Here is a 16,150-nt window from a genome sequence, read left to right on the forward strand (position 1 = left end):
GTCTGGCGCACTTCACTCCGCCTCTGTGACATCCTTTGCTGGCTTTCCTGGCCTTTGATGTCCGGGCTGATCGCTTGTTCCCGCAGCTGGACTTGGGCGCTCTCAGGAGTCCTCCTCTGTGTCGGCCCCAAAACCTCGAACCTGCTGCCACTTGTTTGTCGATGTAGGATCGTTGTTGAAAGAATTATTCGCCTTTTGTTGCTCTTGGAAATGCAATCAATACTCTGGTATCACAGCACACGGCTCACAGGATCGCGCTGTCTCCTGTCACGGCCGCTCCAGACCCGTCGCCATCTTCTCAAGAGGCTATACTTTAAAGTTCCCTCTAGGCCAGGTAATGAAATGCAGAGAAGTGTGACCACTCACGGTTAGAGTCACCGGGTTGTAACCAACTCCAACCATGCCCTTTTCTTGTCCCATCTGTCTCTGGCATATTCTCACAGATTCTTAACCATTTGTGGTTGCACAAAGTCAAAATCCCAGAAATTTTACCACTTCACCTCTACTAGGATGGCCATTAAAAATAAAAGGAAAATGTGCTGGTGAGGGTGAGGAGAAATTGGAACCCTGTCACACTCGTGGAGAGAATGTAAAGTGGTGCAGCTGCTATGGGAAACAGTTTGGTGCTCCTCAAGAAGTTGAACAGGGAATTACCATATGACCTAGCAATTCCACTTGTAGTTATATATCTAAGATAACTGAAAATAGTTACTTAAACAAATACATTCATAACAGCACAATTCAAAATAGCAAAAGGTGGAAACAACTCAAACATCCATCAACAGATGAGTGGTTAAAAAATGTAGTATGTCCATATAATGAAATATTATTTGACCATAAAAGGAATGAAGTACTGACACATGCTACAACATAGGTGAAACTTGAAAACATCATGCTAAGTGACAGAAGCCAGTCACAAAAGGCCACATATTATATGATCCTGTTTACATGAAATATTCAGAATGGGTAAACCCAGAGAGACAGAATGCACAATCATGGTTGCCAGGGGCTGGGGAAAGGGAAGAGTAGGGAGAAACTGCTTAATGGGCACAGGATTATAGTTCGGAGTGATGGGAATGTTTTGGAACTTGACAGGTTGTGGTTACACAACACTGTGAATGTGCTAAATCCCACTTATTTGTTCACTTTAAAATGGTGAATTTCATGTTGTTTGAACTTTACCTCTGTACATTTTCCAAAATCTCAGAAATATATGCTAACAAGTATGAGGCATATGGCTATGGTGCCTGTCAAGCCCAGTGACTTTCCACGAGCCATCCCCAGCCAAGTTCAGCCCACCTCTGACCTCCAGCAGAAGATGCCCGATTCTGATTTGGTTGCATGGTTATCCCCAGGGCCATGGGGCCTTCTCTACTAGTCTGAATTGGGTCTTCACTGTGCCCGGTGATATAATGCACCAAGGAGGGACAGACCATAAAAGAAAGTGTGAACAAGACCCTCACAAAGGGAGCCATACCCAGAGACCCTAGGTGGGGTAATCCACTGAAATGAGGTGACTGCAAAGTCCCTGGAGCTTAGGGGAGCTGGAGCCATCCCCGGTGGGGGGCTTCCCAGAGGAGTGACACTCTGCTTGTGCTACCACGGACATATAACTGCTTGAAAACATGATGGGTGCTTGCTAATTTTCTGGGGGGAGGCTTCATTAGTTTGATCCAATTATCAAAGGAACCCACATTCCAACTAAAGGTCGAGAACTCCAGCTTGTGAACTGAGGTGACCTCAGCTGAATGAACTCACTGGCTTTCTCCTTTCTGTTTGCCCCTAGCTGCCCATGAAATCAGGTCGGTACAAGCTACCTATGAGACAGAAAAATATTAGTCTTTTCAGTGATTTTCAAACTTTGCACTCTTTTCATCCTGGGATCCTCAAGCTGGATTCCTCAAAACAAACAACAACTACAACAACAACAATAAACATGTAAAAGGTCCTTCCCGTTTACAGCAAAAAGTCAGTTGATTGATGGGATTTCCTTTATTTTAGAATTGTTACTATTTTCGAAAATGTTATATGTGCACATGGTAAAACATTAAAAAGGTAGAAGAGAATAATGTTTTCATATTATTAATGATGTTGTCATTTTTTGTAGACACTTTTAGCAGATAAAGGAAATTCCCTGCTGTTAGTTACTTAAGACTTTTATATCGTAAGTGGAAGTTAGATATTGTCAAATTATTTGTCTGAAGAGATTGAGAAAATACGACTTTTCTCCTTTAATCTGTTGATATGATCATTGGTATCTATATATTTTTTCTACTAACCACCTTTGAATTCCAGAGTGAAATTCAACTTGGTCATGGTGTATCATCTTTTGATCACTGCTGGATTTGGTTTGCTACTATTTTGTTGAAGATTTTTACGTTGATGCTCATTAGTGAGACTAGGTCTTACTCCATTGTTGTCCTGTTTTTTGGTGTGACTTGCTTTCATAGAATGAGTTAGGGATGATGCTCTGATTTTCAGTTCTTTGGATTGATTTGACACTTTGGGTTCTCTCAGCTTCAGCTCTAGATGGCTGTCTATGGTCCATGTCTCCTAGTAGTTAAGCCCCTGTGCAATCCTCTCTCCTTTCTGATGTTCTGATGGGTCCAGTGATCTGTACTTTTTAAAAGCTCCCTGTGGACGTAGAGTGTAATGTGCATCCTGGGTTGACAGCCACCTTGTGTTCCTCCATAGGAACTGGCAGCATGCAGTCGTGGGACCCTCCCCACCACCTGCCTGCTGAGGCAGTAGAAGAGCCTTGTTGGGGAAGACAATGGCCTCAGTTGACTCCTGAAGGATGGTCAGGAATTTAGCAGATGGAAAATGGGTTGGGCCTACTCCAGGCTGAAGAACATCCTGTGCAGACACAAGGAGGTGTGGACATGTCACATTTGGGGAGTTTGGGGAGTGGCAAAACTTACTGTTTGCTTAATACATCTCATCAATATGGAGAAATGGTCTGCGACAAGACTGAAGAAGCCAGCTGTGGGCAGATGAAGGAGTCTTGCATTGCTACCTGGAGGCATTTAGCTTTTATCCAGTGAAGACGGGAGCAGTTGGAACAATTAAACCAAAGGAGGAAAGTTATAAGATCTCTGTTTTATGCGGCTCTCTCTGGTGGCTGAGTAGTGGGGATTCCGTCGATAAGGCCAGCCTGGGGCCAGGGAAAACATGTTAGGATGTAACTGCAACAATTATGAGAGACAGCTCAGGCTTTGAAGTTCTTTTGCAACCCATCCCATGACGCTTATCTTTTTATTCATTAATTTTTTGTTTTATTAATTTCCTTCCTTGTGTTCGGAAGTTTGCTTAACATTCTGATTTCTCTTGCTCATTTAATCACCTTTTACTTTCTGCTTTCCTGGCAACACATATGATTCTGATTGTGACATGTCAGAACTATTTGCAACATCCAGCTTTTGGCAGATGCCCTGAGTTCAGTGAACACTCAATTTGGTAATGTGTAGAGGGTGTGCTTGTGATCTTTGTTTTTGTATTCACAACCAGTTCTGTAGCATTTTGTAGCGACATTGGCAGTGTACTGGGAAGTGTGGATAAAATATTTATCCCATTTGAGGCCAACACATCCTGCTGAGTTATTTCAGGAGGCCCCTTGGAATCCAAGCACGTATTACACGGGCACAATTTGGAAGCCTGTGTCCATGGCCTGGCTTCATGGTATAATCATTTGAGAAAGTCTCTTGCCCTTCTGTCTTTATCCACATCTGTAAAGTGGGATTTACAATCATCCCAGCACTAGTTATCTCACAGAGTTGTGAGGATCAATCAAGAGAGATGGGAAAAATCTTTATAAACTGTAAAGTACCACAGAGATGTTAGTGGTTAGTTTATCAGGAAAAAGACACTCTTGGATGGAGTAGAATGTGAGCAGCCATGAGGAAGTCCTTGACCTCTTCCTCCTTTTGCTGTAAGGTCTACAGAAGTGCTTATGCTTTAGGGCAAGGGAGCAGAAAGGACATTCCCCCTGCCACCCCCATTCTACCTGTCATTAACAGGCTTGCTAGGGGTTCTCACCGTGTTCCTCTGTCTGGTCACTATCCATTCAGGAGGCCTGGGTTGTAGTGCTAGTTCTGCCACTAATTCTGTCTGGCCTTGGGAAAAGCTGAGGCTGTGTTAAAAGATTAGGAGTTTTCTTCTAAAGCTAGACAATCTAAATTTGAATCCTGGCTGTGCTGGTAACTAGTGATGTAACCTTCATGGGTCGGTTAATCTTTTTGTGGCTCATTTTGCTCATCTGTAAAGTAGGGATCATAACAATACCTGTGTCATAGGGTTGTTGGACAGATTGAATCAGTTAAAGTAGGCAAAGTACTTAGAATGATAAATATTAGCTGTTGTTGCCTGAAGTAAGGTAGGGGTGTGTGTGTGGGGGGGTCCGTTTCTCTGCGGTCCTGGGAGAGAAATCATTCTAGAATGTAAAGCTCAGGGCCTAAATGGCTTATTGTCTTTTCCCAGGTTCATCCTATGCCATCTTGGCTCTTCATGTTGCCCATATGGTGTCTTGGTTCCTGATGGAGAAGGAGGAACTCGGGGATCCTAAATGATATAAAAGAGAAGGAAAATAAAGGAGGGGGATGTTTTAGAAAATCCTAGAGGGACACAGAGGCTGAGAGAGGTAGGCAGTCCTGCAGGGGTCCTGTGATTGGGAGGAGGATGATCTTGGTCTTCCTATGTCAATTCTGCTCAATTTCCCTCTCAGACAGATGAGGAAACAGGCCTGGGCATGCCCAAGGTCTCACACTCCCATCCATGAAGTCCTTTTGATTCTGTTGTCTTTATATCTTTCAAAGGAGGAGAGAATTTCAGGAAAGATAGAAGGGTCAGCTGTGTTAAATGGTGCTGGAAGCTTAAGTAAAGAGTTCTTGTATTTCATTGCATTTATCTCAATTTGTAATTCAATATTAATTTGTGTGATTATTTGTTTAGAGTCTCTTTCCTTGTTAGAGTGTAAGCTTCATGAGGATAAGGATCTAACTCTATTATATTTAGCACTTGCCACGTGGTCTGAAGACATCAGACATACAGCACAACCAACATACAGTGGTGTTGAAGTGAGGCAGCCACCTTCTCCAATGCCGAAAGAGAATGTCCACAGACCTGTCACTCTCTTCACCACCACGTCCCCCAACCATGAGGCCCAGAGGCTATATCCCACCTCCAGCCACCAAAACTTAGATACCACCTCATTACCCCCAACAGGGAAGGTCAAGTTTCACCGTACTGAGAAGAATAAGGAGTTGAGAACTGAGTTACAGAAAAATAATTTTGCTTTTTCTTTTTGTATTTAAAAATTGTAACCTGTGAAAGTTGAATCTAAAACAGTAATCATTCTGGAGGAGTGCTGCCTCCCCACACCACGAGCCATCCACTTGGTCCATTGAAGTCACAACAAGATTCCCAGAAGTACCACTTGTGCTAACAAAAAAGGATGGAAATATTGGACTGATGGTGCTCTTTGTATCACTGAGTCTCTGGATAACCTCCCCATCTATGCTGAATAACTCAGCCTTATGCTTCTCAGAATGTTATTTATGATATCACTTTCACCCATTGCTAAGGAGACCAAGAAAGAAGATAAGTTATTCAATGTTAATAAGGACACTATGTCTCTCATACCTCTATAATTACCTTCACTTGTCTTTGCTTTAATTATCTGTATATTTGTGTTTATCTTCAACCAGAATAATGTCTGGGCCTTAGTCATCTTTGTACCCTAAGCTCTTGGAGCATAGCTTTAAAAGTACAGATGAGTGCTTTCATACACAAGTGAGTAGATGAGAGACATGGGGTGGTCAGGATGTTCTTCCAATACATAGTGTTTTTCTTCACATGTTCAGCATAATTCTTAGTAGGTAAGTCTCTTAGTAGGCGTTACCTTCTGTGGAATTAAGTGGCTCAAAGAACATGCCTTCTATTATTTCCCCTTGCAGAGCAAGACTATTTGCTTTGTTTAGTACATGGTGCTGGCTACATTTTAGTCCCAGCTATTGACCAGCCTATTACTGTTGATATAGATTCCAACCAGTTGGACTAGGTCCTGAGGTAGGTAGAGTAGGTGGATGGTCATATTAGAATTAGTTATAAAATGTCTTAGTCCATTTTTGTTGCTTATAACAGAATGCCTGAAACTGGGTACTTTATAAAGAAGACAATTATTTCTCACAGTTCTGGAGATTGGGAAGTTCAATGTTGGGGGGTCTCATTTGGCAAGGGTCTTTTTGCTGGTGAGGACTCTCTGCAGGGTCCCAAGGTGATGCAAGGTATCACATGTGGTGAGAGGGCTAGTATGTGCAAACTCAGGTCTCTCTTCCTCTTCTTATAAAGCCACCAATCTCACTCTCTTGGTCACCCATTAATCCATTAAACCATTGTTTCTTTGATCCATGAATGTGGTATTTCATCCATCAGGGCAGAGTTCTCAGGACCACATCACCTGTGAAATGATTCATATTTCAAATACCATAGGTAGATTTCTCACCTTCCTTATTAGATATTTCCTTATATGTTGCAATGATGATTAAGTTTCAACATGAGTTTCAGAGGAGATAGACTTTTAAACTATAGCATCAAGTCAGACAAATATTTGTTTTGGAGGAAGATAAAAATGCAGTTTTCAGAGGAGTTTTGTTTCCAAGAAGTACAAATAAGGCCTTGGGTTTAGTTGAGCTAATTAAATTCTTGATAGTTAACAGATGACACTCTTATCATTCCTTGTTTGAAAGTATTCTGTGTACTTCTCAGGTTGGGAACATAGAGAGGGAGATCTGACACAACAGCACCCTTAGTATGGTCATGACTTGCACTTTTTTTGACTGTGATGAGATAAGATTTAGTCTTTTGCTTGGGAAGATCCATTGGGGAGCTGTTTGAGTTACCATGGAGATAGGGACTAGCATCTAAACCAATTTGTTTCTGCAGCCTTGGGTCTCACTATTTCCCATAGTGACCTTTATCAGGAATGATAGGTGCTAAATAATGGTGTACCAGAGCAGCAGAGGACTTTTCAATCTCCACATTAGCTTATGTAAAATATTTTGTTGTGATCAATAGCTGTTGCAAAGACTCTTGCAGTCACTAAGCTCAGTTTCTACATTTGTAAATGAGGAATCGGAGCATGACCCTATTTAATAGTGTCCAGTGGAGCCATTGGAAGGAGGCAGAATTCCTTGGACTTTCAGTCCTACTTTTCTTGAGGATTGCCTCCCATCTTCCCATGTCTGTTCTTCGCTGATATTCTAGCTTGCTGTCACATCTTTCTGTAATTGCCTCTCTGCTGGGCTCTGCTATCCCAGAGAATCCAGAGTATTCCACGTGCACACTTCCTTTCCAGCATATTTCTGTCTATCATTCCACCAGGAGGCTGTTCCTGAGGAAGGGGAGATTTTGGCTTCCAGCCCACACCTGGCACAATACCTACACATGACATTCACCCACTAGGCTTGAAAGAATGCACAAATGAATAGATGTATTGTTGCATTACACTTGCCAGGAGCGAGGGATTTTACTCAGTGCTTTGAGGAGAAATCCTTAACCTAAAGGTTACAAACTATGATGGTAGACATTTCAGTCTGCTTGACAAGCTCCCAAGGAAAGAAAGAGAGGCAGGTGAGATAGTTGTGACTTAATACGTTTTACCAATGAGGTGTCCACCTACTCAGGCCAGTGTCGGGCAGCCTTGGGCACTTACAAGCAAAACAGATGGGAAGAGTTGGTGAAGTATCGGTGTCACCTTCTGCAGAAGAGCTGAAATTGGGAAAGGATAACAATAAAAAGAAGTACACAAAGAAAGCTTTAACTTCTCTTACTGTTGAGTTTTTAGAACTTTCAGGTATTGTATGTCACTTAATCTATGATTCCTCAGGCCAAGCATATATGGAACATGGGTCAGAGTGGTGAGAATGAGCCTGTGTGATTTCCAAATGCTCAGCCATGGGATCTCTGCCATCAGGAGTGCAGCAGGAGCTCCCAGGTGACAGTGACTGCTGTTACAGTCCTCCTCCTATGGGCTCCTGGGGCCTGTTCTCCACCCATTAGAAGATCCCCCACTCATCGTAACGCAGGAAGCCATCTGCTCTGATCTCCACTGTCCTGAAGAAAAAGCTCGAATCATCTTTTTGGAGCTCTGGGTGCTGTCTGTGCAGCCTGTAGTGACATCTACTACATCATTAGTGGCTAAGGTGGTTGGGATCCATCTGGCCATCTGGGCTGCCACTCTCCCCTTCTCTCCCTTTACACCCACAGTTGTTCGACATGCAGTATTTCCAGAGAGAGGGGGCTATTATTTTGTTCAGAATCTTTGTAAATTGCTGTCTACTGCAGGACCATCTCAGGGAATGTTCAAGAAGCAGCATGAATCTATACTGCTTGTTGCAGCCATCAGCTCCATATCTTGCATGTTGTGTGGCTCGTTCAGGGGCTCTGATGCCAGCAGAATCATGGTAGATCACTGTGAACTTGCAGCGATGGCAGATGAGGCCCAGCCAAGCCTTCCTTCTGTATAATAATACAGGAAGGTGGAGTGGTCACAAACAGTCACAGGAAAATGACACACAAGAACCCAGTAATCTCACCCAACTCAGCTCAACGAACCAGCTGTAAGCCCACTCCGTATAAAGCACTCTGCTGGAGACTAGGGAGACTATGGTGAATGGTCCTCAGACTGTTCCCTTGAGAATCTCACGATCTGGTACTGGAAACTTGTGCTAGAGTGAAGAGAGGGCAATAATAGTTGTGTGGGGTGAATAGAAGTTGCCCAGAGGAGGAGGTGGTTACATGTGTTTGAGGAAGTTGGTGAGGAAAGTGTCTAACAGAAAGAAGGGATTCTGTCTGAGTTGGGTTTTGAAGGATGTGTAGTAGACTTGTATGGGGCACAGGGGATTCTAGGCAGAGGAAACTACCTGGGCAAAGATCTGTAGGTATAGCATGTTTGGATGGATTTCAAGTATTTTGGAATGATGGCAGCATGGAGACAAGAGCAGGATAGAGATTTAATGCCAATGGCTTCACTCCAGTTTCTGAGAAGAACCCACGACCTTTGGGCTTGTTGATAAGGTTGATTGAGTTGTTTATTAATTGAGCACAGAATATGAACTCAAAGGAGGTCAAAGTCGTGGTGTGCATGATCCTTTGCCAACCGCCAGGGTGGAGAGGGCACCCAAATTCCTCCGGCTGCAGGAGGAGCACAGGTGGCCCTTCTACTGGCTGCTGCTCTGGCCCCACCTCTCTCCTCAGCACATAAATACTCCAGGCAGCCCCAGTGAATCAGTGCTGGGCAGGGCAGGAAAGCTGTGTCTGCACAGCTCGGCAAGGAGCCACACACAGAGCCAAAAGGAAAACTCAGAGAAGAGAATTGGGGAAGGAAAATGGTGATGGACCTGATCCCAAATTTTTCCCTGGCAAGCTGGGTTCTCCTGGCTACAAGCCTGGTGCTCATCTATCTGTGAGTAACTGTCCAGGCTTGTCTGCTCTGTCATCCTGGACTTGAAGTGTGAACCAGGCCTCTCTTTTCCTTATCTGTTTTGAAGTTCAAGAGAGAGAATGGACGGGAGGTTACTTAAGCTTTGGATGCTACAAACACATAAGGGATTATTATTAATCTTATGCTGATCCATTGAAGGAGTGAAGAAGCAATCCCCTTCCCCTCTGCCCCCTGCCATCCAGCTCCCAATCTCTGTGACTAGGAGGGTTTAGTGACCTCATTTGGTCCTGGGGATAATCTTCTGATTGACTGTCTGTTTGGACCTAGACTAATCAAGCAGAATTCAGCAGCGGCAGAATACAAATAAGTGGCCTCCATGTGCAGTGGGATCCTCATCCCCTTTTCATGCTCTGGGGATTCTGGGCATAAGAGTGTTTGGTTTGGTTTCTGTCTCATAAACTTCACCTTCTGAGCTCTGTGTCTGCTGCAAGAGATGTGTACAAGGATTGTCCCCTGTAGACGTGGGTGGTTCCTGCTCCCCTCCCTTCCACCCCCCAGGATCATTAAACAAGCACCACGGAGCACCGAAGACTTCACGGGATACTTAGACTTGTCTCTTCCCTCTTTTCTGTATCCCTCCCCTTGAATTCCCCTCCCTCCTGAAACTCAATTCCTCCAGCCAGTGATATGCAGAGTTATTTACCTCTAAATGAGGAATCTTTACAGCAAAGGAGACCAGGCAGAAATCGTGTAGGTGTATACTTTTACCTTTTTCTTCTAGTCTGTATGAGTTAAGCCTCAGTATAGAGGTTTATTTCTTCTGTGATATGAATTCTACTAGCAGCCTGAGAAAGCAAGATCCCCAAAAGCCAATCTGGATTTTAAGTTTTTTTTGACTATAAGTTTCGGGGCAGAAGGATAAATCAAAACCATCTGGTAGAGGAATTCCTTTCAGTGGTAGCATTTGGAGCAAGTGAAGGGAAAAGTTATTTTCCATGTGTGGGAGGGACAGGCTCCCCCCATGCCAGATTTGACTTCTTTCTCCATCTCTCTTCAAGAGTAGAGAATCATGACGACATGAAAATGGAAAATATCAACTTGGTTTTAATTCTTTGAAAGAAAGGTTGAAAATTTAGGATACTGTGGCAACATATTTTCCTTCCAATGACATTTAAAAGTTAATTGACATGGTTTAATTTCATTCTATTTAATATCAGATTTTTAAAAAACTGAAGTAAGAATATTTCCAGCGTGTTTGTTACAAAGAATAAAAGAGGGTTGTTCATCCAGTGCTTGTGATAACAGAAGCTGTAATATAACCTCACTTTGCTAGAATAATGTCAGGAATATGAGTCTAATGCGGAAATATGAACCTTTATGAAATAGGTCCCACATGTGCTTTTAAATTTACCTGCCCAACAAGTTATTTTAATCCCTTAGTTTTAAATATACCTGCCTAGCAGTTTATCTTAATCTCAGTGCAGATAAGTAAGCAAGAGCTTGTGCCAATGATGATATAAAAGGTATGTGGGTAGGAATCAGGATGAAGTGGGAGAGTATTCCTCACCCATCCAGAAAGAATTCCCAGAAGTATTCTTCATGGTTCTTGGCCCACAATGGAGGACACATGAAAGGCAGATGGGTTAGCATCTCATGTGCTAGAAGCCTGGGGACAGGGACACTGTCTAAGTCACTCTTTGTGTGGTCTGTTTGGAAGTAGAGCTGTCACTAGTGAATCTGGGAGCTGAGCAACCAACTCTGCAGCCTTAGAAGACATTGGTGCAGCCCAGGGTTTATTAGTTGTATAGCAGACAATGCCCTCATTATGCCAACACGATGTAAATGTAATAAAAATGATTGGGTTTTCTGTTAGCCTCTTCATTTGTACCAAAACATCATGTCTCTACTAAAAAGAGGGGAGCTGGAAAGAAACCAAGGAATTCACCCAGCCTACTGTCTGCCTTTATGTAGTCCAATGTGAGATTTGACAGGCTTCCCTTGAGGGCCACTGTTGCTGGCACATTAACTCAGTTGCTTGGCCTCACTTGAGAGTTCATGTAACACACTGAAAATTCAGAAGCAGAAATTAGTCTAACTGATTTGCCATGGTTGCAATAGCAAGGGAAGGAAGTGGAGTGGGACTAACCAAGGCCATCCTGGTTTTAGCAGTTGGTGCACAGATTTCAATGGACAGTTCTGGGCAAGGGACCCAAAGCCCAGCTGGGCCTGGCTGAGATGCCTCTGCTGGGTCCTTCAAATACACATCTCTTAGCACAATTTTGGTTTTATTTTATCTAGATTTACTGGATTTGTACAGGTTATTTGAAACCTACACTGTCTTAAAGACTAACCTCTGAAAAAGAGGAAACAGGGTCTTAATCCAACTGTCTAGAACATTTTATGGTAACTGATTTTATGTTATCTTTTGCTGAACTTTGGAAGGCCCCATGTTTCTTGTTGAAAGCCATTGTGGGGCACATGGAACCATTTATACACAGCACACTTTTCAGTTGTGTTTTCCTACTTTGCCTCTATGGGTCCACCTGGTAGCTTCATGGTTAAAATGGTTGCTGGCAGCCTCTTCCCTCAGCCTCTCTCCTTCCTCCAGTCTGCCATCTCTCAGTAACACCAGTGTGGGAGGGTCTCCAAGGAAGCAGAGCCCCAGTTGTGGAAGTCCATACATGACACATGAAAGATGAGTTGCAGGCACTCCTGCCATAGGGAGCTCCAGCCTTAATAGGTCTTTGTATGGAGTTTGTTGATGTACAGAGGTGGTAAACTAACTGTTTTGTGATTGACCATCTTGAAAAAAATGAGTGTGCCTAGCAGTGCTTATCAGGTGAGTACAGCCAGTTGGAGGCCAGATTCTGTGAGGGAGGAATGGCCTGGAAATAGTCTTTAGTGGTTAGTTCCTCTGCATGGTGTCATTCAGGAAGCACATGGGTCAATATCATCAATCCCTGTAGCTCAATTCAACCAGATTGCCTGACAATGAAGGCTCAGGTGTAGCTGAGAAGTGCTCACATTTCTACGAGGCCAATGAAAGCCTCAAACACAGTTTTTGTGCTATAGAAATAAGAACTTGTGACTGCTCCAAGGTCTCTGTGTGAAGGCAGATTTGAAAAGGACCAGATTTTAAAATAGATCTGGCCTTAGAGAGAATGAAAAGCACAAAAGCCTCTGAGCAAACTGTACGAACAATGTCACCATATGTTCTCAGTGGCCCTTGGTGATGGGGTTGGTACAGTTATGCAAAATTTTATCACTGAGACAGAAATTTTTTTTTCTGTCTTTCTACATAGAATGAGAAATTACCAAACCATGGAAGGGTGGTCAACTTAGTAAGGAAACATGAGCAAATGAAATGCTCTAGAAGAATTCCAGCCTGAACCCATCAGGAGCACTCAAGTTTGGGGATGTGTATCAAGCATTCCCTTTAGCATTGGGACCATGAAGACTTCAGCTGCTTTTAGCTAATCATTGCATCTTTTGAGGGGTCTCACAGTGGAGGCAGGAAAGGAGATTAGGAAGTAATTTTTGCTGTAGGAGTTGCTGTTGTTATTTATTGCCTACATGTTACCTCCCTCACTTAATAGTTAGTTTCTGAGTCAGTGACTAGTTAGCCCCTGTATCTACAAAGTCACAATTGCTGTGACCTGGTTTTCTCTTTTACTTTATAGATATGGAACCCATACACATGGACTATTTAAGAGGATAGGAATTCCTGGGCCAACACCTCTGCCTTTGCTGGGAACTATTACAGGATACTTCAGGGTGGGTGTTGTTTGAGCTTCTTTTGTTTCTTATGGTCATAAGTACCAGGTTAGTTCCATCATTAGAAGTGTCACTCCTTGGGAGGAAGTACTTAAGTTTCACACTTTCAGAAACCAGGTGTAGGACCCACCCAGGGCATGGCCAGGGTCACCCCAGAAATCCGTTGTCAACAGTTAGGAGCCTTAGGATTGCCTCCGTCAAACAGCTCCAATCTCTGCAGATTCAGCACTTAATGTTCAGGATTTAATTTTCAGACTGTGTGAGCAGCATAAAAAGGATTTTCTTTCTACGCAGTGCATATTCCCAGGAAAGTGGTGTCATCAGGAGGAAAGCAGGAAGGAGAGCTGCAGTAGCAGCTCATTAAGCTGTGTACCCCAGATTCAAACTTTCCTGGTCATAGCATGAGCTCTGGGTCACCCTTTCTTGCCTTCTTCTTGGATAGTTTTGAAACTTCAGTTTATTAGGCAGCCTAAGTATTCACCATTGGGGAATCTGCACTTACTCGAGTTCTCTCAAGAACTGCTAAGTCCCCTGTGGTTATTTCTGTGGCTCTACCCCGGCTTTTGTTTCCCGTGACATCTTTGGGGATTTGAGACAGAGCATCGTGTTCTGCTACATTCCTTTCCTTCAGAGGAGGCACCCTATGGGTGAGTCTGAGCAGAGAGTGGGTATGACTGAGGAAAGATGGTGGTTGTCTATCAACTCCAGATATTTAACCACTAATGAGTTTTGTGTTTTAAACACAGGCAGAATCGTTTATACAAAATCAGTCGAAAGTAGATGATATGAAAACATTATTAAAAATTTAATTTAACTGAACAGAATGTAATATGTGCCACACAGAAAGAATCTTGGCTGAGACTTCGTGGCTCACCTGGTCTGAGGCTTCGCCCAGAGCCTGGTCCCTGGATGGAATGTCACGAGCTCATTTGGGAAGGCCAGCGGCAAAGCTGTGTGCAGGCTGCTCTCGGGCTCAGATTTCCATTCCCAGAGAACTGAGGCTTGTTTCTCAGATTCTGCTTCTCCCAAGTGAGGACTTTACTGCCTGATTACCAGGCATAGTTAAAACATGACAACTGAAACTTAGTAATGGGGAAATTTTATTTTTACGTTTCAAATGTGAACACTCAGAGCAAGTAGTTTAAAATGCTGTGTCCTACGTGTAGAGGTGATATTTCCCCACGTTTTCTGAGCTGAGCAGGAAAACGTCGTCCCTCACTCACTCATTCACGCTCACTCAGCAACGTGCCTTACTTAGACTTTTATAAAACCGCTGGACTGAACGAGGACACTAGTGTCTTCAGCTTCCTCATCCCGCCAGAATTCCAGAGCGAGCTGATGAGATGAATGAAAAGGATGCGGAGGGAGGAGATAAGAGGCGCACACCCTTGAGACCCTCGCCCACTCTCCCTCTGCCTCAGTTCCTCACGTGCCCACGGAGGGGATAACTCAGAGGGTTGCAGGATGTTAGAGACAACCCAGGGACAAGCAAAAGCACGTCAGCAAGACAGGGAGTTACTTAGTATTCACAGACAAGGGTAAGTCGTTCAGGGTCTACAATATTCAGAGAAAATTCAAGAGTGACATTAAATTTTCCATCTTGAATATCTCTATTTTATTTTATTTCCCCTAAGACGTCTCTGAATAAGAGCTTCCTTCCCACTGCTAGTGAACGAAAGTAATACTGCTTTCATTCAATTGGGGTCATTTTTTTTGCCACAATTACAGGTAGGGTTCAGTTCATTTAGAATAATAATCAAATTTTATTCTGTTTCTCTTACCAGAGTTTTGGAGATTTTGACATAAAATGTTATAAAAAGTATGGACGTATGTGGGGGTGAGTATGCTGGAAATTTCCATTATATACACTTGTTGTGATGAGGCACCCACTGACACGTCAGTAGGACAGGGAGTTCCTTAGTATTCACAGACAAGGTAAGTCGTTCAGGGTCAACAATATTCAGAGAAAATTCAAGAGTGACATTAACGCTTCCATCTTGAATATCTCTATTTTATTTTATTTCCCCTAAGACGTCTCTGAATAAGAGCTTCCCTCCCACTGCTGGTGAATGATAGTAATACTGATTTCATTCAATTGGGGTCATTTTTGCCCCAATTACAGTAGGTTTCAGTTCATTTAGAATAATAATATAAATTTGTTTTGTTTCTCTTCCCAGGGTTTTTGGGATTTTGACATAAAATGTTATAAAAAGTATGGACGTATGTGGGGGTGAGTATTCTGGAAACTTCCGTTGCATACACTTGTTGTGATGAGGCACCCACTGCATGGAGGACAGTCTCTGCCCAGAGCCTCTTGGGATGCAGCTGTCTAGTGTAAAGCTTTTGGAAGCTTGTCCTTCCAAGGATCCCCTACGTCACCTGTTTTCGGGGTCTACAGTCTGAATCAGGCCGAGAACGTTGCAGGCCACCCCTTTCCTCCAGGCTTTGATGGGCCCGGAATCCCAGCATCACTTCCTGTCTGGTGTCTGGCTATTCCCCTCTTCATTTTTCCTTCTTCAGGTCCGATTTAAATGCATAAAAATGTTTTATTTCAGACCCTTTAAATGTGTGCTCTTAAATGCATGGCATTATCTCCTCAGATATGTCACTTTCAATTAAAAGCCAAAAGTTTTTCATTTAAATTTTGGATTTAATATTCATTTTTGGAAGAAGAGCTGGGGGCTGTAGGTAAAGAGATTGGGAAGCCATGTATTCTCAGTAGTTTTACTTTCTCTGTGAGTGTCAAGTTCTTTGTTTCTCTTTAAAATTTTAAGCCAAGACTTTTCAGTAGAAGTGTACACAAGTATTTATTTGTCTACTGTATTATAGTGACCTTGAAGAAGAGACGTACAATATTTTTAAACCCCTGTGTTCCCTAGTGTCCCGATGGACTTTATGATTTTGTAGGGTGGGCTTGGCCGGTTATAGCTTCTCCCC

At 43.1% G+C, this 16,150-nt stretch overlaps 1 protein-coding gene across 1 annotated transcript in view; it reads left to right on the forward strand.

The window, feature by feature from the left end:
* The first annotated feature begins 9,389 nt into the window (after positions 1-9,389).
* The window catches only part of LOC103606317 (cytochrome P450 3A21-like), a 36,070-nt gene continuing 29,309 nt past the window's right edge, over positions 9,390-16,150 (forward strand). Inside the window, exons 1-3 of the mRNA XM_008590934.1 lie at positions 9,390-9,460; positions 13,120-13,213; positions 15,391-15,443. Coding sequence (XP_008589156.1) covers positions 9,390-9,460; positions 13,120-13,213; positions 15,391-15,443 — 218 coding nt within the window. The remainder of the gene's footprint in view (positions 9,461-13,119; positions 13,214-15,390; positions 15,444-16,150) is intronic.

This window comes from Galeopterus variegatus, unplaced genomic scaffold (assembly GCF_000696425.1).
Source record: "Galeopterus variegatus unplaced genomic scaffold, G_variegatus-3.0.2 Scaffold6475, whole genome shotgun sequence".
In the NCBI taxonomy this organism is placed as follows: domain Eukaryota; kingdom Metazoa; phylum Chordata; class Mammalia; order Dermoptera; family Cynocephalidae; genus Galeopterus; species Galeopterus variegatus.